The sequence below is a fragment of the Pristis pectinata genome, chromosome 18 (assembly GCF_009764475.1).
Source record: "Pristis pectinata isolate sPriPec2 chromosome 18, sPriPec2.1.pri, whole genome shotgun sequence".
Lineage (NCBI taxonomy): Eukaryota > Metazoa > Chordata > Chondrichthyes > Rhinopristiformes > Pristidae > Pristis > Pristis pectinata.
The window spans coordinates 2,756,039-2,778,693 of NC_067422.1; the positions used below are offsets into that span (position 1 = coordinate 2,756,039).

Genomic DNA, 22,655 nt, shown 5'->3' on the forward strand with positions numbered 1-22,655 from the left:
CTTTCCCTCATGGTTGCTGGGTCTAAATCCTGGAACTCTCCCCCAATAGCACTGTGGGAACACCTTCACCACAAGGATTGCAGTGGTTCAAGCCAGCTCACCCCCACTTCCTCAAGAGCATTTAGGAATGGGCAGTACATGCTGACCTTCCAGCCGATACCCAGATTGGAAAAAATTGATTTGATTTAAGAGAAGCTAGGACAACTTCCTGTTCTTCAGATCAAAGATTGCAACGGGATCTTCATTTCTGTAGTAACAAACAATCTGCTGGGGGAACTCAGCGGGTCGAGCAGCATCTGTGGGAAGAAAGGAATTGTCGACGTTTTGGCTCGAAACCCTGCCACACCCCTCGCTCACCTCTTTACACTGCCTGTCTTCCCTCTACGCACTCAGTCCTGATGCAGGGCTTCGGCCCAAAGTGTCGACAATTCATTTCCCCCCCACAGATGCTGCTCAACCCGCTGAGTTCCTCCAGCAGATTGTTTGTTGCTCCAGATTCCAGCATCTGGCGCCTCCTGTGTCTTCATATCTGTTTGAACTCACTAGAAAAATGCAACTGAGGAGTTAACAGCCAACCCCACATGCTCCTCATCAGAAAAGCCATCAACTCGGTACGGGGAGTTTGGCTGCAAAGTTCTTCACAATGTGTTGAGTCTCGGGGGGTCCAACATATTAATTACTTATGTGCCTGAGCCTTCATATTCATTTATAGTCCTGCTTGCCATAGGATATCCATTCGATATTAGTGGATGGTTATTGATTTAATATCATTCACATGCAGTCAATTGCTGCTTTTTAATTTCAGTATCAGTTCAGTTTGATTCTGTGTCAAAGTTTGCCTGAGGAAGATTGTCTGCAGGGAGTATTGTTTATGCAGCCAGCAGCCAAAAACCTACATGTTTATAGTTTGGTCTCAATCCAGCAAGGAAAACCAGATAAAGCTAATGCATTCAATTCAAAGTCTGTGTTTAGGTCACAAGTGAGTGATGCCTATTATTTTATAGCAGTGAATATTTCCCACTTTTTACTGTTTGTTCACCTATGTCACGTGGTTTTAAAGCACTTGTCAGTGCATGTCTAATGAGAATGTGTATTGTAGGTGCTCTTTCACAGTTCTGCCTGATATGTTGCAGTAACTCATGTACAGATTTAAGTATTCTCTATTGTAATCCCTGGATCACACCGGCATACTGCTTGATATCACAATCCCTGCCAGACCTCAGCTTTTCCAGTTCTGGCCTCTTGTATATATTTGATCACTCTGCCACTGACCAGGCCTTTCATTGAGACTGTGAAATTCCATCCCTAACCCTCTTTGCTCTCGCTCCTCCTCTGCCTCCTTAAAAACTGCATCTTACTCACCATCCTAATCTCCTGATGTGAGTTTTGTGTCATGATGCTCCTACAACACATCTTGGGACATCTCACCACACTTAAAGGCACTATATAAATGCAGGTGGCCGTTGGTAGGAATCTGTACACTCCAGGTCAAAGGGAACACTTGCTGCACTTACGGGGAAAACTCAGTGGTGCTCAGTGCAAGATAATATCTCAGAGAGAAAAAAAGCACAAACATGAAAACAATTTACATAATATTGAACCAGGTCACTAGTTACCACTGAGCATTTCTCTGTAGCCCTGTTGTTCTGCAACCCTTATTCAATGCTAATCTAAGATCTTATCCATCAGCGTTATAATTCTGAGTTCATTATGATTTTGTGTTTTTAGAACTGGCCCCTTTTGTCTTTCACCATTCACCTCTAATCATTTCATCTCCCCTGCCCTCCTCTCTGTCACAGCCTCTGTTTTCTATCTGTTGTGACTTCACTTTTCCCAGCTCCACATTGGCTGAAAAGCGGTTCAATCTTGAACACTCTCCGTGTGCTTCCCAAGTCCGCAAGGATGATTTTCACAGAATCCTAGACAGAAGAAGGCCATTCGGGCCATCAAGTCACCAAGAAAATAGCAGCAGGAGAAGGCCACTCAGCCCCTCAAACCTGCCCCACCATTCAGTATCATCATGGTTGATCTATGTTAGGACATAGATCAGTACAGCACAGGAACAGGCCCTTCGGCCCACGATGTTGTGCCAAATTAATTAGAATAGTAATTAATGCTTACCTAACCTAATCCCTCCTTCCTGCACATGGTCCATCTCCCTCCATTCTCTGCACATTCATGTGCCTATCTAAGAGCCTCTTAAATGTCTCCTTCATATTTCACTATCACCCCCGGCAGCGCATTCCAGGCACCCACCACTCTCTCTGTAAAAAAAAACGTGGCCCACACATCTCCTTTGAATTTACCTACCCTCACCTTAAATGCATGCCCACCAGTATTAGACATTTCAACCCTGGGAAAAAGATACACACTGACTAATCTATCTCTGCCTCTCATAATCTTATAAACTTCTATCAGGTCTCCCCTCAGCCTCCACTGCTCCAGAGAAAACAACCCAAGCCTGTCCAACCTCTCCTCATAGCACATACCCTCTTATCCAGGCAGCATCCTGGTGAACCTCTTCTGCACCCTCTGCAAAGCCTCCACATCCTTCCTGTAATGGGATGACCAGAACTGAATGCAATACTCCAGATGCGGCCTGACCAAAGTTTTATAAAGCTGCAACATAACCTCCTGACTCTTGAACTCAGTGCCTCAAGTAACAAAGGCAAGCATGCCATGTGCCTTCTTTACCTCCCTATCAACCTGTGTGGCCACTTTCAGGGAGCTATGGACTTGGACCCCAAAATCCCTCTGTACATCAAGGGTCCTGCCATTAACTATGTACTTTCCCTTGACATTTGATCTCCCAAAGTGCAACACCTCAATCTTGGCCGGATTAAAAACCATCTGCCATTTCTCCGCCCATATCTGCAACTGCTGTATCCTTTGGCAATCTTCTACACTATCCACAACACCACCAATCTTGGTGACTTGGACGAAAATGTGGATGGGTGGGTTAGTAAGTTATATACATCACAAACAGCGGAGGTCCCAGTATGGATCCCTGCAGAACACTACTAGTCATGGACCTCCAGTCAGAATAAGTCCCATCAACCACTACCCTCTGTCTTCTAAGGGCAAACCTATTCCGAATCCAAACTGTTGATCCCATGCATCTTAATCTTCTGGATGAGCCTCCCATGAGGGACCTTGTCAAATGCCTTACTAAAATCCACAGAGACAACCTCCACAGCTCTACCTTCGTTGATCACCTTCATCACCTCCTCAAAACTCAATGAAGTTAGTAAGGAATGACCGACCCTGCACAAGGCCATGCTGACTGTCCCTAATTTGGCCAGGCTTTTCCAAATCAATTCCAAATGTTGGCCTCAACTCCTCTTCTGTGCCATAACCCTCTATTCCTTGATCTTCATATTTAAGGTGGAGATGGATAAATATATCAAATGATCTGGCCTCCACCTTCCTCAGGGACAGAGGATTCCTGGGATTTACCACTCTCTGAGAGAAAAAAATTTGATGCACCTCAGTTTTAAATGAGTGGCTCCATATTTTGCAGCTATATCCCCTTGTTCGTGACTCTCCCACTAACCATCAAAACATCTCAAATCCAACTGTCAAGCCCCACTAGGATCTTGTATGTTTGAATAAGGTTAACTCTCAGTCTTCTATAAGAGGAATCCAGCTAGTCCCACACCTCTCTCCATATCCCTCCGACTTCTTCCCATCCAGATAAGGATCCAGCTCCCTTTTAGTGTTGGTATTGGTTTATTATTGTCACATGTACCGAGCTACAGTGAAAAACTTGTCTTGCATATCGGTCATACAGGTCAATTCATTACACAGAGCAGTTACATTGAGTTAGTACAGAGTGCATAGATGTAGTACAGGTAAAAACAATAACAGTGCAGAGTAAAGTGTCACAGCTACAGAGAAAGTGCAGTGCAATAAAGTGCAAGGTCACAACAAGGTAGATTGTGAGGTCAGAGTCCATCCCATCGTATAAGGGGACCGTTCAATAGTCTTTGAACACTACAGTTGAATCTGCCCCCACTTCCACTCCTGATGAAGCATTTCAGACCCCAACCACTCACTGTGTCGAAACATTTTCTCTCGTACCACTTTTGGTTCTTCTGCCAATCAACTTCATTCCATATCCTCTCACCCAATGGGAACAGTTTCTCTCAATCTGCTCCATCCGTACCTTTCATGAGTTTAAATATTTCTTAGCAGATCCCCGCACAACCATCTCTGCTCCAAACATCCAAAGTCTATCCCCACATCTATAGTCCCTCATCCCCGTTCTCATTTTAGTCAATCCCTCTGTAAAGCCTTTTCATCGGAAAGGGTAAGGCCAGAAGCAAACACACAGAGGTGCAGCTGGTAGAGACGCTGCCTCCCAGCATCAGAGGCCTGGGTTTGATCCTGACCTGCTGTCTGCATGGAGCTTGCACGTTCTCCCTGTGACCGCATGGGTTTCCTCCAGGTGCTCCAGTTTCCTCCCACATCCCAGGGAGGCACATTCCAGTAGGCTAATTGGTCCGAGCGGATAACAGGTGAGTGGTAGAATCTGGAGGGATTTGATGGGAATGTGAGGAGAATAAAATGTGGAATTAATGTAGGATTAGTGGAAATGGGTGGTTGATGGTCCGTGCAGGGTCGATGGGCAGAAGGGCCTGTTTCATGCTGCATCGCTTTCTGACTCTATCACACTGCTCCAGATGTTTTATCTCGGAATTGTATTGTCCACCTCACCTTGCCTCTTCTTTTGATGAAATGTTTATTCAGTTCTGTTGTACTTTTCCTTTGGATCCAAACAGCCTCTTTTTTAGTGTGGGGGTGGGTGGTGGTGGTGCGGAGGTTGGTCACAGCATGGACATTAATGTTGGGTCCCTCTCTCACTTCCTCCATGTGGTCAGTGCGACCGGTGCCAGAAGATTTTCAGGGCCGCCCTCATCTCAGAACTTCCTTGCTCGGTTTGGCCACGGTGGTCCCAGAACGATGGCTTCGCTCTCGACAGATGCCAAGGAGCTGGCCAAATCTGTCCGCTCCATCATCGAGGCTGACTGTAAGTAACCAGACAGCAATTATTGCTCAGCTCCAGTTCTGTGTTAAAGTGCTAGGTTCAGTTGGCACTAATTGGAGCAGTCCATAGCTAGGAGTCATAAATATAACGTAGTCATGAATATTTTATTTGTTATTGTGCCTAAATATAGAGAGAAAGGTTACACCCATTAGGAAAGGAAAGACTGGTTCTCTTGAAAAGCAGAGGTTGAGGGCTGACTCAGCAGAGTCCTTTAAAATTATCCGAAAGAGTGGGCACAGAAAGTGTTTGTATGTGTGAGAAGAGTGAAGCTGGAGGCTAGTAATGAAGAATACCAGCCAGAAATCCATACAGGAGATCAGGCGAAGCCTTTTTAGCCAGTGTGGATGCCTTGGCAAGAGCGAAGGGAGGAGTGAGTGATGCAGTCAGAGGCAGATCAGGATGAGAAGGCTTGAGGGGAACAGATGTCTGCAGGAACTGGTCTGCATTGATGTGTAGCCATCAGTACGGTTCCCTTGCCCTTGACCTTGTAACTGTGCCAGTGGGGGCATCTGTCCACAGGTCCCACCATCTAATTCACCTATCACAGCTCTGTTTGTGAAGGTAAATAAGGGAGAATAAAAGGAAAATTCTCACTGCAGCGCAAACCTTAAACCAAACAACATCCCACTTGGGTAGGCAACGAAGGTTCACTGGTTGATTCCCGGTATGAGGAGCTTGCCCTGGGAAGGTTGCTCAGGATGCGTGTTCATTCTCCCTAGGTGAGATGAGTGAGGTGTGGTCTCTTTGAAATTTATAAACTTCTCTTAGTGGCCTGGGTTCAATTCTGATCTCCGGTGCTCTCTGTGTGGAGTTTGCACGCTCTCCCTGTGACTGCGTGGGTTTCCCACAGGTGCTCCAGTTTCCTCCCACATCCCAAAAATTGACCACTGTGAATGGCCCCCAGTGTGTAAGTGAGTGATAGAATCTGGGGGTGAGTGGATCAGAATGGGGGGGGGGGGTTAATAAAATAGGTTAGGATAGGATCAGTGTAAATATGGGTGCTCGACAGTCAGTATGGAATTGATGGGCCGATGCTATGATGCCATTAGCTTAAGGACGCACTGATGGGCCGAAGGGCCTGTCTCTCTCCCTATGATGCCATTAGCTTCAGGGTACAAAACAGTGAGTCGAGGTAAGTGTTTCTCATATCGGAATACTATAGATCATGGAATTCCTCAAGGGTTGGAGCTGTGATCGTACTTTTGTTTATATTGGATATTGGAATGCAAAATAAAATGTCAAAAGCTGCTAATAAGGCCAAATTCAGAGGTGTAGCACACTGAGGAAGATGCCAATGAACAGTAACAGGACCTGGGCTGGCAGAGTGGGTGGACAAGTGGCAGATGGACTATACTAGCGAGGGGTGACATGATGCATTCTGACAGAAGAGATGTAAGCTTAACGGCACTGTTCTGCATAAAGAGAGAGGTTGGGGGGTTTATGTGTCTGGGTCTCTGAAGGTGGCAGAACATACAGAGAGAGAAATTAAAAAAGCACATGGGATCTTGGCTTCATAGATACTGAGGACAAAGGCAGGGAAGTCATGCTGAACCTTTATAAAGCTTTGTTAAACATAACAAGACTGGTATATCTAGTTCTTATCAGCATACCGTGGGGAGGATGTGAAGAGTCCTGGTGAGGGCGCAGAAGAGATTTACCAGAGTGGTTCTTCAATGAGTGGTTTCAGCTCCAGGGTTAGACTGGAGAAGATGGGCTTGTTCTCCTTGGAGCAAAGAAGGTTGAGCGAGATTTGACAGAGGTGGCCACAATGGTGACAGGTTTAGATAAGGTAGACAACGCAAAGCTGTTCCCATAAACTGATGGTACAAAGGACTGGGCGACACAGATTAAGGTTTTCAGAGAGATGCAGGAGATGTGAGGGAGATCTCTGACGCACTGAGTGATAATGACCTGGAGAGTCATGGAAGCAGCGACAACCAATGATTTCAGAGGTAAGTTGGATCAGTCCTTGAGGGGAATGAACTTGCAGGGTTGCAGGGATAGGGGAACAGGCCAGACTGGATGCTCTGAAAGTGCCCAGCATGAACCGTGAACACAATGGCCTCCTCCTGTGCTGTAATGACTCTCTGACTATAGACTGGAAACCTTGAGCAGTTCATAGAACGGAGAATAATACTGCACAGGAACAGGCCCTTCGGCCCACGGTGTTGTGCCTAACTAATTAAACTAGTAATTTAAACACCTAACTACACAAGATTCATATCCCTCCGTTCTCTGCACATTCATGTGCTGATCTATGAGCCTCTTAAACGCCTCTATTGTAGTTCACCATCACCCCTGGCAGGGCATTCCAGGCACCCACGACTCTCTCTGTAAAAATAAAACTGCCCCACACATCTCCTTTGAACTTACCCCCCCTCTCTCCTTAAATGCATGCCTTCTAGTACTAGACATTTCAACCCTGGGAAAAAGATACCAGCTGCCTACTCTATCTATGCCTCTCATATGAACTTCTATCAGGTCTCCCCTCAGCCTCTGCCGCTCCAGAGAGAACAACTCAATGCTGCTGCTTCTGGCTTTGCTCTGAGTGAGAGCCACTCCCGCTGGTGCCTATCCATCCATAACCACCACTCCAGCCCATCACTTGTTCCTGCCATACTGGAATATCCATTGTTCCCTGTTTCCCCCCACATCCCACCGGCCAAAACTCTTCACACCCCAGTCCATCATTGTGAAGACTGACAAGTTTTGGTTTGAATGGTTCTGTCCTGGGAAGTTTCTGCTGTGTGTGTCTCGTTAACTGTGGACCAGTGTCACGGTTTCACACTGCGGAGGTTGTTCACACTAGGCGCCAGCACACTGTTCTCTGCCAGTGCTGGCAGTAACATCTTGTAGTCATGACTGAGGTCAGCAAGCTGCCAGACACTTAAATGAGCCTTGTGAGCTGGCTGGATTGCTCTGAGACATAGTGTTTGGTCTAATAGCTCTTTTATGAAGCTCTGTCAAGAGTCTGTTCATGAGATTAGAAACAAACTCAGAAGCCAGAGAAATTTGGAGCTTGGTTATTTTTCCCTGGATTACTGTATTCTAAGTAGACGTGCAGAGGCATGGTTGCAATATTGTGGTGTATTCACCCTCGATACGCTGCCAGTTATGGCTTAGTGTGATTCAGTTAGACGTGGACACTCAGTGAAGGTTGGAAATCAGATAGATAAGGATGTTTTCCATCATCAGCACTGTGCAAGGGAATAATCCCTGGCCGTCCTTTGTAAGTAAATTGAGATGAGACACAGAAACACCATCAGCACTGCCTTTTGTAGACACAAGAGACGTCAGATGCTGGAATCTGGAGCAAAAAACAAACTGCTGGAGGAACTCAGTAGGTCAGGGAAATGGACAGTTGACATTTCAGGTTGAGACATAGAACATAGAACATTACAGCACGGTACAGGCCCTTTGGCCCACGATGTCATGCTGACCTTTTAACCTACTCTAAGATCTATCTAACCCTTCCCTCCCACATAGCCCCCCCCCCCATTCCTCTATCATTCATGTGCCTATCTAAGAGTTTCTTAAATGTCCCTAGTGTATCTGCCTCCACCAGCACCCCTGGCAGTGTTCCACACACCCACCACACTCTGTTTAAAAAAAAACTTACCTCTGACATCCCCCCTGTACTTTCCTCCAGTCACCTTAAAATTATGTCCCCTCATGTTAGCCATTTCCACCCTGAGAAAAAGTTTCTAACTGTCCACTCGATCTATGCCTCTTATCATCTTGTACACCTCTATCAAGTCGCCTCTCATCCTCCTTCTCTCCAAAGAGAAAAGCCCTAGCTCACTCAACCTATCCTCATAAGACATGCTCTCCAATCCAGGCAGCATCCTGGTAAATCTCCTCTGCACCCTCTCTAAAGCTTCCACATCCTTCCTATAATGAAGCGACCAGAACTGAACACAATATTCCAAGCGTGGTCTAACCAAGGTTCGATAGAGCTGCAACATTACCTCGCGGCTCTTGAACTCATTCCCCTGACTAATGAAGGCCAACGCTCCATACGTCTTCTTAACAACCCTTTCAACTTGCTCAGCCTGTTTTACGCTGTCCTCACAAACATCAAAGTCTTTAAGGACTTTATTAAGGACCTCCCCTACCTCCTCCGACTCCAGGCACACGTTTCCTCCTCTATCCCTAATTGGTCCTACCCTCACTTCATCTGGACTGAAAGGTTTAAAGCGAGAGAGGAGAGGTTTAATAGGAACCTGAAGAGCAACTTTTTCACCCAGAGGGTGGTGAGTGTATGGAACGAGCTGCCAGAGGAAGTGGTTGAGGCAGGTACACTAACAACATTTAAAAAGGTACTTGGACAGGCACATGGATAGGAAAGGTTTCGAGGGAAATGGGCCAAACGCAGGCAAATGGGACTAGCTTAGATGGGAATCTTGGTCGGCATGGACCAGTTGGGCCGAAGGGCCTGTTTCTGTGGTATATGACTCTATGGTAGACAGCCAGTATAAAGCCATTCACTCCTTCGGTTTCACACACCAGAACTTTACCTCTTAGTTTGATCCCTGAGCTTTGACCCTGTTCCATGGACAAGCAGACCTAACCTTAGCTGGCCTGCTCAGATGTTCTTCCCCTGAGTCTGACATAGACCCATTCAGCTACAGGACCGCCTGCTCCACAGAAGTCTGTGAATAGTTAAGATACAGCAGCATTTATTTGTATCATTTTAATTTTTCACTTAATATAATTCTTATCCCCAAAATAATGGTTCCGTACTGGATCTGCACCAGTGATCTGGAGACATGAGTTCAAGTCCACCATAGAGAGGGGGAACTTAAATTTGGTTCATTAATTAACCTGGAATTAGAAGCCAGTACCAGAAATGTGGATCTAGGAAACTGGCAGTGTGTCATGAGACCTCCTCTGGTGCACTTCAGAGAAAGAAATCCACTGATGTTGCCGGATGTGATCTGTGTACAACTGCAGACCCTTGGCACTGAGGTCGACTGTCAGTTGACATCTGTAATGGCCTGCCAAGGTAGTACAGGCAAAATTAGGGACAGCCGACTGTGCCAGTGGCATCCGCATCCTGTGAAAGAGTTAAGGGAAGGAACTATTGAAGCGAGCAAGATGGACTGCGGGCTGCAGGATTTTCGTGAAAACTGCAGCAGTTTTAGGAGAGCGAACCAGAGGCACGGAGGGGTGCTGCTAAACACAACGCATTCTGTCCTGAGCCAAAAACTAACAGCTGGAGGAACTCGAGCAGCATCTGCAGAGGCAAAGGGATGGTGGATGTTTCAGGTCGAGGCCTTACATCCTCCACAGATGCTGCCTGACCCGCTGAGTCTCTCCAGCAGCTTGTTTCTCTCTCCAGATTCCAACATCCGCAGTCTCCCCTGCCTTTATCCCCCCCTGAGCTAGCCCTCTCCTTTAAGTCGGAATCTGAGAATGGGCAAGACAGCAACCAAAGTCAATCCAGAAGATAGCATCACGTTCCATGACTACAACTGGGAAATGTGGGCAGACAGGGGTGGAAGGAGAGAGCTGTTTGCTCATCTGGCAGCGACTTCCATTATAGTCACAGACAGATGCCCCAACCCCACTGTTGGGAACATGGAGTGATTAGATTTACCAGAGAAGGGCATCCTCCAGGGAAAAGGCCTGTCAGCTCGGCGAGGCATGTGGGCTGTGAGCCCTAACACTGCTGCTGTCTAACAGCAACTGGACCACACAGGGTGAGCTGCTTGCACTCCCAGATTAAGAGCTGGGCTCGGCAAGAGAAGTACACCAAAAAACCTCTCCGGTTTTCTGTGACAATCAGGCTTCCAATCCCATCTGTCAGCGTCGTAACAACGTTTCATTGTACGGCCAATGTTGGATCCACGTTAGCATTGGCTAAACAGACGGAGAGAGCCTCCTGTGAGTAGTTTGCCTGAGGGATGGGTTCCCAGGCTCTGCAGCATTCCCACAGTATCGTGGCCAAACTGGGCTCAAACCTCCGGAGAGGGGCTCGAACTCGCAGCCAGGTGGTTTGGAGGTTATGGTGAGGGAGCTGCTGCTGACTAAAGCTGGCAATTCCTCTCTTTTCTGGGAAAAGCAATTAGTCATAGAGTCATACAGCACGGAAACAGGTCCTTCAACCCAACTCATCCATGCTGACCAAGGTGCCTTCCTGAGCTAGTCCCACTTGCCTGTGTTTGGCCCATATCCCTCTGAACCCTTCCTATCCGTGTACCTGTCCAAATGTCATTTTTGTACCTGCCTCGAGAGCTTTCTCTGGCTGATCCAATTCCCACACCTTCTTGTCAACTGATCCATCAATCCTACCTTGCTACCCTCCCTTCCCAGCTTCTGATATGACTTACTGCAGCAGCAGCTTTCGTGCTGCCCCACTCTGCCCCCACTGTCGTCAGGGTGGATCCGTGAACAGTGGCTCCTCTGGCAGTTGGATGTGCGTTCAGACAGTTGTGCACATGATCCACACTGACACTCCAGTGCTGTACTGTGGGAGGGGCGATACTGAGGGAGTGCCACACTGTGGGAAGCTGACCATCCACAGGTCGCGGTGGCGGGCGACTGAGGGTTCTGTCCGGTCGGCCTGCCTGCCCGTCTTCCGCGCTTAAGTGCGCGTGCGGGTGTCCTTGGAGAGGGAGCACGTGGTCTCCGTGGGCACCCTGGTTGAGTTCCGCGCTCGGTGGGCCCCTCGGGATTGCATGTGTCATGGACGGTGAGAATGTGATTCTTGCGGGTGCGTTTAGCGGTTGTTTTTCTCTGCTGTGTTGCATGTGCATTTCGCGGGTGTTTCGTTCGTATTATTTCGCTGCAGTTATGTAGCTATTTAGTATATTTTCTTCTCTTCTGTATTAGTTGTAGTGTATTGGCACTGGTTGTCCTCTTGTAGTGCTTTTAGTTAATAAACGTTTATATTAACAAAATAAGGACAGTACTGAGGGAGCATCACACTGCAGGAGGGGCAGTACTGAGGGAGTGTCACACTGTGGGAGGGGCAGTACTGAGGGAGGGTCACACTGTGGGAGGGGCAGCACTGAGGGAGTGTCACACTGTGGGAGGGGCAGCACTGAGGGAGTGTCACACTGTGGGAGGGGCAGTACTGAGGGAGCATCACACTGCAGGAGGGGCAGTACTGAGGGAGTGTCACACTGTGGGAGGGGCAGTACTGAGGGAGCATCACACTGCAGGAGGGGCAGTACTGAGGGAGCATCACACTGTGGGAGGGGCAGCACTGAGGGAGCATCACACTGTGGGAGGGGCAGCACTGAGGGAGTGTCACACTGTGGGAGGGGCAGTACTGAGGGAGGGTCACACTGTGGGAGGGGTGGTACTGAGGGAGCATCACACTGCAGGAGGGGCAGTACTGAGGGAGTGTCACACTGTGGGAGGGGCAGTACTGAGGGAGTGTCACACTGTGGGAGGGGCAGCACTGAGGGAGGGTCACACTGTGGGAGGGGCAGTACTGAGGGAGGGTCACACTGTGGGAGGGGCAGCACTGAGGGAGGGTCACACTGTGGGAGGGGCAGTACTGAGGGAGGGTCACACTGTGGGAGGGGTGGTACTGAGGGAGGACCAGTGCAGAGGGACTGCTGCACTGTCAGCAGGGGAGTGGTTAGGGAAGTGCTGCTTTTGGAAGTGAGATTAGACTGCTCGCTCAGTGAACAAGGTGACCTCCTGGCCTCTATTGTGACGAAGAGGAGGGGAGTTCCCTCCACCCTCCTGGCCTCCACTTATTCCCCAACCAACATCACCAAACAGATCAGCTGCTGCTGCTTCATCATTGATTTTGGGAGCTTGCTGAGCACAAACTGTTGATGGTATTTCTGGCGTTCCATCTGTGGCTACACTTTAGGAAGGTGGTCACTTAGCTGTAAAGCACTTTGGGTGTCGAGCTTCTGAAAGCTGCTGCAGAGATGCAACACACGAGATGTTGGAGAAACGCAGTGGGTCAGGCAGTATCTGTGGGGGGAAATAGACAGTCGACGTTTCGGGTCGAGACCCCTCATCCGGTCTGAGATGCAGCTCTGTCCTTTTCCTGTTCTAATTTATTTGACCCAAGGGTCTACAAATGTATGAATTGTGAGCAGTAGGTCTTGCCACCTCGGATCCACTCTGCATTTTAATAAGGTAATAGCTGATCAGATTGTGACCTCATATCTGCCTCCCACCTAGCTGTGGTAACCCTTCTCCCCCAGGCTTTTGAGAAGTCTAACACAGGCAAAGAGGTGGAATCCGAATTGCGTTTATATCACTGACATATGACGTGAAATGTGTTGTTTTGCGGCAGCAGTACAGTGTAAGACATAAAAATTACTATAAATTGCAAAACAAATAAATAGTACAAATAAAAAGCAATAATGAGGTGGTGTTCGTGGACCGTTCAGAACTCTGATGGCAGAGGGGTAGAAGCTGTTCCTGAAACATTGAGTGTGGGTCTTCAGGCTCCTGTACCTCCTCCCCATTGGTAGTAACGACAAGAGGGCACGTCCCGGCTGGTGAGGGTCCTTAATGATGGATGCCGCCTTCTTGAGGCAACGCCTCTTGAAGATATCCTCAATGGTGGGGAGGGTTGTGCCCGTGATGGAGCTGGTAATCACCTCTAACTGCCCCCATTAACCCATTTTACCTAGCCTCACTCTTTGTCAGATGTTCCCTTTTCCTATCTGTCCCTCCCACCACCTCGCCTGTAACTTAAAACTGCCCTATTTTATCACTCTCTCCCCCAGTTCTGACTGAAGGTCCCAGGATCTTGGACCTGAAACATTCACTAAGTTTCTCTTCCCACAGATGCAGCCTGACCTGCTGAGTGTTTCCAGCATTCTCTGTTTTTATTTTAGTTTTCCAGCAAATGCAGTGTTTTCGGTTCAGAACTCTCCCTACCTCTGCCTTAAAAGTACTCACTCTGCTTCCACCAGCCTTTGAAGAAGATTTCCAAACACTTACAACCCTTTACTTTTGATTGTGCTTTAGCTATGGTAAAGAATCCCAACGTGTGGACATCCCTACATTCAAACGAGCTCCCGTAATATTAAATTCAAAATAACGCACACGTTCATTCCTCACGTTTCCCCAAATGGCAGAACTAGCTTCCTCTCCCTCTTGCATGTGAGCAAGGAGTTTCATTGCACACTAGTGGATATGACAAACTAATATGAATCTGAATCTCTTCACTTTTAGTAATTGTTCTTTCTGCTCAGCCTTGGTGCTCTTGATGTCATTCATTTCAATACTGTGGGGGTGTGGCTACCATATCCAGTGATTTTTGTGTGTTGTCCAACTTATGGACAAAATCGACTTATGGACGTCTGTGAAAACAGAAGCCCTTCGTCACCAGGGGCAGCCAGTATAGAAAACGAATTGATTTGCTGTGGTTGGTGCGAGCATGGTTGGTTAGCATTCATTGACCAAAGGGAAAGTGATGCTGAAGTACCTTCTTGAAGCATGTGTGGTGAAGGTTCTTCCACAATGCTGTCGGGGAGGGAGTTCCAGGAGTTAGACCCAGTCACAATGAAGGTGTGGCAATATATTTCTGAATTGGGATGGCGTACAACTTGGAAAGGAGCCCGCAGTGGCAGTGTTCCCATGTGTCTGAAGCTCTAGTTCTTGGTGGTATAGGGTGTGGGTTTGGGGAGTGCTGTTGGAGTAGCCTTCGAGTTGATGCAGCACTTCCACAGATACGTCTGGGCATTGTCAGTGGCTAAGTGGGAAGTCAGTGTTACAGTCCACACAGGCACACAGTGATGTGTACTTACCGTATTTATTCTCAGATACTGAGAGCATAACGGTCAAGGTTAGCTGTGACGTACCACATGAGAAACTATAGAACACAGGACAGTAACCACGAGAACAAGCCCTTTGCCCCATGATGTTTGTGCCAACCATGATGCCTCATTAAACTAATCCCAGTTGTCTGCACATGGTCCATATCCCTCCCTTCTCTGCTGGTTCATGTGCCTGTCCAAATACCCCTTAAACGTTGCATTGTATCTGCTTCCACCACCTCCCCTGGCAGCCTGTTCCAGGTACCCACCACTCTGTGTGTGTGTGTGTGTGTGTGTGTGTGTGTGTGTGTGTGTGTGTGTGTGTGTGTGTGTGTGTGTGTGTGTGTGTGTGTGTGTGTGTGAGAGATCTAAGCTAAGTGTGATCCACCCATGCCCGCTGCCTTAGATTTGACGGTACACAAGTCCTTCTTTCATGATGTGGAATCTTTGCCCACCAAGCAATTGCAACTGGAGAGGTGAAGTGTTTGGGTGTTGTTGCATTCTTGGTGATTTCTGGCACCAGTCCAGCATCCTGATATCTCTGTATAACTGCCCTCATTAACCTATTAACCAGATGATTTCATTGCCAGCTTATCCCCATGGCAACCCTGGCCTCACCCTATCAGAAAAATTACTTTTGTCCTATCTATCCCTTCCCCACCCTCCCTGCAACTGAAACTAACTTGCCTTCTCTCTTTCCTGATTCTACCAAAGGATCTCTGACCTCAAATGCCACTCTGTTTTTCTCTCCACCAATGCTGCTTGACCTGCTGAGTGTTTCCTGAATCTTCTGATTTTAGTTCAGATTTCCAACACTTGCAGTTTTTTTTTCATTTTCAGCCTCCTGATGCGAGGTGATCATCTGATACACGGTCAGTTTGACACCTGAACTATGCACAGAATGGTTCTGAGCGCATCATCACATGTGTTGTCTGTGACACAGTAACAGCGCTGCACCGTCAGACTGTGATTTTCCAACTAGCGTGCAATTTGTGGGGTCTGTCAGTCGTACAATGACAAGATACACTCTGGTAGGAAAACCAACACTTTGATTTTATTATCAGATGGATTTTGGTTTAATTAAAATCAAACCTTTCTTGTCTTGCTCCAGTCTCCAGGGGTTTGTTCACATAATTATTCTTTCCCATTTAATAATCACAGCAATCCATTTGCCTGTGTGGATCTGCTGCCCTGCTGGTTTCTGAGTGTGCTGTAATATAATTCTTGATAGGAGACAGGGCAACAGGTCACAATGCAGGGCTGAATCCTCGGCTGGATGATTCCCTAGCGGGTCTCGGTACCACTGATTGACCTTGGCTACTGGAACAGTTAATCTATCCGTACTCCACTCACGTCAGACTCTTGCCTTACAGAAATCAAGACAAACACAGTGACCATGTTGAAAGAGTCACCTGCTGAGAAGGCTCAGTGGTTTAATGGGCTGCACAGGAGGCAGAGGGACTCTTTCTTTATCCAAGGAAGGACGTTAATGTGTTGGAAGCAGTTCAGAGAAGATTTACTGGCCTGATAATTGGGAGTTGTCTGATGAGTAAAGATTGGACAGGGTCGTGTTGTATCTGCTGCAGTTCAGAAGAATGAGAGGGAACAATTGTAATGTTATAAGGTCCTGAGGGGTCTGAACAGGATGGATGTGGGGAGGATGTTTCCTCTTGTGGGAATTTAGAACTATAGGTCACTGTTTAAAAGTAAGGCGTCACCCATTTAAAACTTTGCCAGTTGTTTTCCGTCAGAGGGCCATGAATCTTTGGAACTCTTTCTCAAAGAGGGATGAAGGTAGACTCTAAGACCATAAAATGTAGGAGCAGAATTAAGACATTCAGCCCATCAAGTCTGCTCCGCCATTCAATCATGGCTGATTTTGTTTTTTCAACCTCATTCTCCTGCCTTCTCCCCGTAAACTTTAACCCCCTTACCAGTCAAGAACCTATCAATCTCTGCCTTCAATACACCCAATGACTTGGCCTCCACAGATTCACCACCCAGAAGAAATTCCTCATCTCTGTTCTAAAGGGATGTCCTTTTATTCTGAGGCTATGCCCTCGGATCCTAGACTCTCTCACTGATGGAAACATCCTCTCTATCCAGGCCTTTCAGTTTCTGGTGGGCTTCAATGAGATCCCCCCCCTCATCCTTCCCTGAACTCCATTGCGTACAGGCCCAGGGACATCAAACGCTCCTCACCTTCATCCGAACTCCATGCAATAATTCCAGTCCCCTCCCCAACCAGTTTGATATCCTTGGATCTCAGCCTGGAACCACGTCCCCTGACAGCTGTCACGTTAACCTCTGTGCAGGTTCCGACATCCCTTTGGACCAGTGAGTGGACCGAACCGATCTCTGTCACACTCCATCCAAGCTCTGGCTTGCTAATGATGTGAGTGGAAGGCCATCAGCCAGAGCTGGGCTAACAGCAGCTTGAAGAGCCTTTGGCACTCACTGACGCTGAGGTTCCAGTGATCCGGAAATCTGTGGCCTTTTTCTGCAGATTATATAAGGATTGTGCCTGCTCCACGTTTAGCCCATCTTTCCTTTAAGCTTTGTTGCTTTTCGTGTGAATGTCATTTGGGATAAACCCTCTTTTAGGGTCAAGTGAATCCCTGCACAAGTACACACTGAGTGGCTTCAAAAAAAAGTGACACTGTGGTGTAGTCAGCATGTGGTACATTTATTTCTCCAAAGTGGCCTTGGGTTTTTTCTCTATTTCAACTCTCACAGGAGATTACACATCACCTGGTGACCAGAGAGAGTCCCAATCATCACCCATGGCAATGTAATCTGCTGTCTGACATTTGATGGATCTGTCCAGCAGTTACTGGGGCATTTGTGAAGCTATCTACATTTATCATCCAGCAATACTTTTCACTTTGGTACCTGTTATGTTAGTGCAAAGTGCTTTCTGGGAATAAGTGGGAATAAAGGTTGGACACAGACTATTTCTCTCTCTGCACTGTTGCATTCAAACGCTCCCAGGGCAGTTAGATGCAGAGTGAAGCTCCCTCTGCACTGTCCTGTTAAACACTGTAAAGGCGGGGAGCGGATACGTTAGGTACAGAGTAAAGATGTTTGAAGTTCAGGTAAAGCTGCTTACCTAGGATGCAGCGGTAAAGCCCCATGTTTGATCCGTTAGTGCGGAGCTGACTGGGAGAGGTACAGACACTGTCACTGTCTTTGTACAGTCATAGTTCCTGTATTTCCACACTCGGTAATGCCCCACTACACTCACAGTTGTCCCCGTCAGTGCCATAACTGCTGTATTACCACACTCTGAACTTTTACGTACTCTGCATATTACATCACCACTCCCTTGTCTATGACCTGGGATTGATGTGACATGGGGCTGCCATTTATTCTGCAGGTTAAGTATTTTTTAATCTCCCTGTTGCTGTCTCATTCACTCGCGCTCTAACGCCTTCCTTGTTGTAATGTTCGTCACTCTGTTTGTTTTGAATGGTTGTAATTAGTCAGCTTAAGTTCATCTTCCCCTCCCATCTCTGGTTACTCTTTTGTACTGCCATGGCTATCTGATCTTCATTTCTCCGGGACTTATCTTCAGCAGCCCCTTGGGTTGGAGGGTGACTTGCTTTGAATCCACCCCAGTGGTCTCTGAGGTAGCTGACGAGGCCAGTGGGAGATCTGAAGACTCTGACCCAGGTGGAACAGGGGGTGTTACAGGAAGGGTGGGTGTATTCCTTCCACTGCCTACGCCGGGCCCCAGCTTACTCCCGACGATTTGGGTATTAGGGGAATTAAGGGAAGAATGAGTTAGTCCAAGATAGCGGCATCGAGATAGAGGATCAGCCATTGAATGACAGGTTGGAGACGAGGGTGGTCAGTGGTCAACTCCTGCTTCCCTTTCACATGATCTTGTGAATGGATTTGAGGTTCTCATTGCCATTCCACATGTTTCTCCGCTCCGAGCAGCCTTGGGCAGTCGGTAGGGACGCTGCACTTTTTTCAAGGAGCCTTTTCCTCTGTCGTCCTCCTGGTAAACTCTTCTCGTGACTGGGTACCTGCTTTCGGAGGCTGGTGTTTGCCATTGAAGTAATGAGGCCTACCCAATGGAGCCAACGTAATGTAATTGGGGCCTCAGTACGGGGGATGATGGCTCACATCCTGCCAGTGGATATGGAGGATTTTGCAAAGAACCCCTCTACTCCCTCAGAAGGCTCAGGAAATTTGCCATGTCCCCAGTGACCGTCATCAATTTTTACAGATGCACCATAGAAAGCATCCTATCTGGTACATCACAGTTTGGTATAAAAACTGCTTTGCCCAAGACAGCAAGAAATTGCAGGGAGTTGTGGCCACGGCCCAGTCTATCACAGAAACCAGCCTCCGCTCCACGGATTCTGTCTACACTTCCTGCTGCCTCAGGAAAGCAGCCAACATAATCAACGACCCCACCCACCCGGACATTGTCTCTTCTCCCCCCTCCCATCAGGCAGAAGATACAAAGGCTTGAGTACACATACTACCAGGACAGCTTTTATCCCATTGTTACAAGACTCTTGAACAGACCCCTTGTACAATAAATGTGAACCCTTGATCTCCCAAACTACCTTGTTGTGGCCCTTGCACCTTATTGTCTGCCTGCACTGCACTTCCTCTGTAGCTGTAACACTGTATTCTGCATTCTGTTTTTTTCCCTTCTGTACTACCTCAATGTAATCTTGTATGGAATGATCTGTCTGGATGGCACGCAGACAAAAGCTTTCCACTGTATCTCTGTACGTGTGATAAGATAAGATATCTTTATTAGTCACATGTACATTGAAACACTCAGTGAAATGCATCTTTTACGTAGAGTGTTCTGGGGTCAACCCGCAAGTGTCGCCATGCTTCTGGTGCAACATAGCACGCCCACAACTTCCTAACCTGCAAGTCTTTGGAATGTGGGAGGAAACCAGAGCACCCAGAGGAAACCCACACAGAGACGGGGAGAACGTACAAGCTCCTTACAGACAGCGGCCAGAATTGAACCCAGGTCGCTGGCGCTGTAATAGAGTTACGCTGACCACTACACTACCATGCCTGCCCTAATAAACCAATTACCATTAGTGGTTACCACTTGAGTCCTGGTGCAGGATCTCGACCTGAAACGTCGACAGTTCCTTTCCTCCCACAGACACTGCTCGAATTGCTAGGTTCTTCCAGCAGATTGTTTGTTGCTCCAGATTCCAGCATCTGAAGTCTCTTGTGTCGCCATTAGTAGTATCTCTCCAGAGCCTTGACGTGCCCACTGTAGGTAGTCCAAGTCTCAGAGGTCACCATTGCCCAGTCAACCTTGAATTTTATGCCCAGTTTGATCTTCAGACACCCATTTCCCCAGACAGCAAATGCGCACTGGTTTTGGTCATCAGTGTCTGCTATCGATGGCTTCCAAGGTATGGGAAGTGGTTCACGTTTCCATGGTCTCTCCGTGAACAAGGGTCTTGTTCAGAGATGAAAGGTCTTTAACCTGAAACGTTAGCTGTTTCTCTTCCCACAGATGTGGCCTGTCGTGCTGAGTGTTTCCAGCATCTTCTGTCTCCGTGAACCTTTATTGTGGGAGGGCGCTGTGCCGTGGGAGCAGGTTGGGAGAAGGAGCTTTGTTTTGCAGATGTTAAGCAGCCCATTCCCTTGTGTGCTTCAGTGAAGGAGTCGAAGATGACCTGGAGATCGGCCGTCAAGTGTGCATGTACACCAATGTTGTCTGTGTACTGCAGCACAATCACTGAAGTTGGGGTGACTTTGGTTCTGGACTGGAGATAGCATAGGTTGAACAGCTTGCATTTGTCTAGTGGAGACGTTCCTCTCCAGCAGAAAGCTGGCTGGAGGTGAGGTGTAGCAATGTGGCAGAAAGATTGAGGAAGAGACCACATGCTGTTGGCAGGTTTTTCAGGATCGATAGGACAGCTTGTACCAGGAACTGTATAATTACTGGTGCCATCTGCCTAACCTAGCAATGTAGTATTACACTTGTCGGGTCCTCCACTGTCCATGATTCCCCGTACAGTTTACTATCTTGTAATATGTACACAATTATCAGGCTCTCCGTATCGTCACTCACCTCTTGTCTCACTCAGTGGGACCGTGATTCAGTTTTGGTGAATTACTATGTGTGTGAGAGTTCTGTTCACCAGCAGCCCAGACTTCTGTGCATATTGGTGACTAGTTAAAGACCAATTTCCCAGGGTGGGAATGTCAAATACAAGAGGGCATAGGTTTAAGGTGAGAGGGGGAAAATTTAAAGAGTTGTGTGAGGCAAGTTTTTTACACAGAGAGTGGTGGGTGCCTGCAGTGGGCTGCCAGGGGAGGTGGTGGAGGCAGATACAATGCTTGAGAGGCATTTAGACAGGCACATGAACAGGAGGGATATAGACTTTGTGCAGGCAGATGGGATTAGTTCAAATTGGCATCACAGTCAGCACAGAGATGATGGGCCGAAGGGCCTGTTCCTGTGCTGCACTGTTCTACGTTCTCCCTCACTGATTTCCCATTTATTATTGTATTGAGTTCTTCTATGCAGTTGAGCCACTGTCAGGCAGCTTCCTTCGAATATTCAGGGTGAGGCTGGCTTCCCCTGGTGGATCAGTCTGGCAGCAAAGCAAAGCAGAAGAAATATAAGCAGGAGTAGGACATTCAGCCCCTCAAACCTGCTAGCAAGTTCTAAAGGTTGAGGCAGATCTTCTATCTACCCTCCACCTTACTGCCGATCCTCATGTCACTCAACTCCCGTGGTGCCCAACAATGTCAGTGTTGAATCTACTGAGACCCAGACATCCACAGCCCTCTGGGCAGGAGGGGACTGAAGCTCACAAGCAACAGATCTTCTGCTGGAGGAACTTAGCCAGTCGAGCAGCTTCTGTGGTGGGGGGGGGGAATGGGAGGAATTCTCGACGGTTCAGGTCGAGACCCTGCATCAGGACTGAGAGCGGGGAGGGGAGACGGCCAGTATGAAGAGGAGAGGGCGAGGGGTGAGGCGGGGGCCAGAGGTGATTGGTGGATCAAGGAGGGGTGAAGGATGACAGGCAGATGGAGCCAGGTGGGAGGAGGGAGAGGGGTGGAGTTGGAAGATGGGGGAGGGAGGGTGACGGGCAGGGGCAGGAGGGTGATGGTCCACTGCCCATGGACCATCCTTTTCAGCACATCCCAAAGCACCTCACAGCCAGTGAAATACTTCTGCAGTGTATTTGCCTTCGAGTGCTAGGAAGCCCAGCAACCAATTAGTGCACAGCAAGCTCCCACAAACAGCAACACAGTGACATCCAGATCAAGTCCATGACTAATGTTGAAGGATATAACAATATTTAAACATTAAAAGTTTAAATATTAAATAACAACATTTATAAGACGCTTGGGCAGGTACGTGGTAAGGGAATGTTTGGACGGATGTGGACCAAACTCAGGTACATGGGAGGAGCTTAGGGAGCACCTTGGTCAGCATCGGTGAGTTGGGCTGAAGGGCCTGTGTCCGTGCTGTTAGACTCTATGATAATTAGGATAACAACACAGCCCTTCCTTGACAGTTTGCCTGGGGTCCTTTGCAACAGCCAAGAAGGCAGATTGATTCTTGCCCATGCAAGAGGTTCCTGGGGTAGAGTTTGTTCCTGGGTCAGCAGTGACTGCTCTGGAGCTCAGAACCATGCTGGTTATTCCAGTCAATGACGGCAGCGCAGTACGGCAAATTTCCTTCCATATCGGGCATTAGTGAAGGTGATGGGTTTCTACAACTATGCAGAAGGTCACCATTACCGGGGCAAGCTTTCTATTCCAGATTTATTTCATTAACCAAATTTAAGTTCCTGGGCTCTGATTTTTGAACTTGTGAGTTTGGGCCATTGGTCCAGAGCTCTGAGGTATTAGCC

General features: G+C 47.8%; 1 protein-coding gene across 1 annotated transcript in view; it reads left to right on the top strand.

The window, feature by feature from the left end:
• stxbp4 (syntaxin binding protein 4) overlaps nt 1-22,655 on the top strand; it is a 119,639-nt gene that overhangs the window by 82,235 nt on the left and 14,749 nt on the right. Inside the window, exon 20 of the mRNA XM_052033315.1 lies at nt 4,881-5,029. Within this exon, the coding sequence (XP_051889275.1) occupies nt 4,881-5,029 (149 nt within the window). The remainder of the gene's footprint in view (nt 1-4,880; nt 5,030-22,655) is intronic.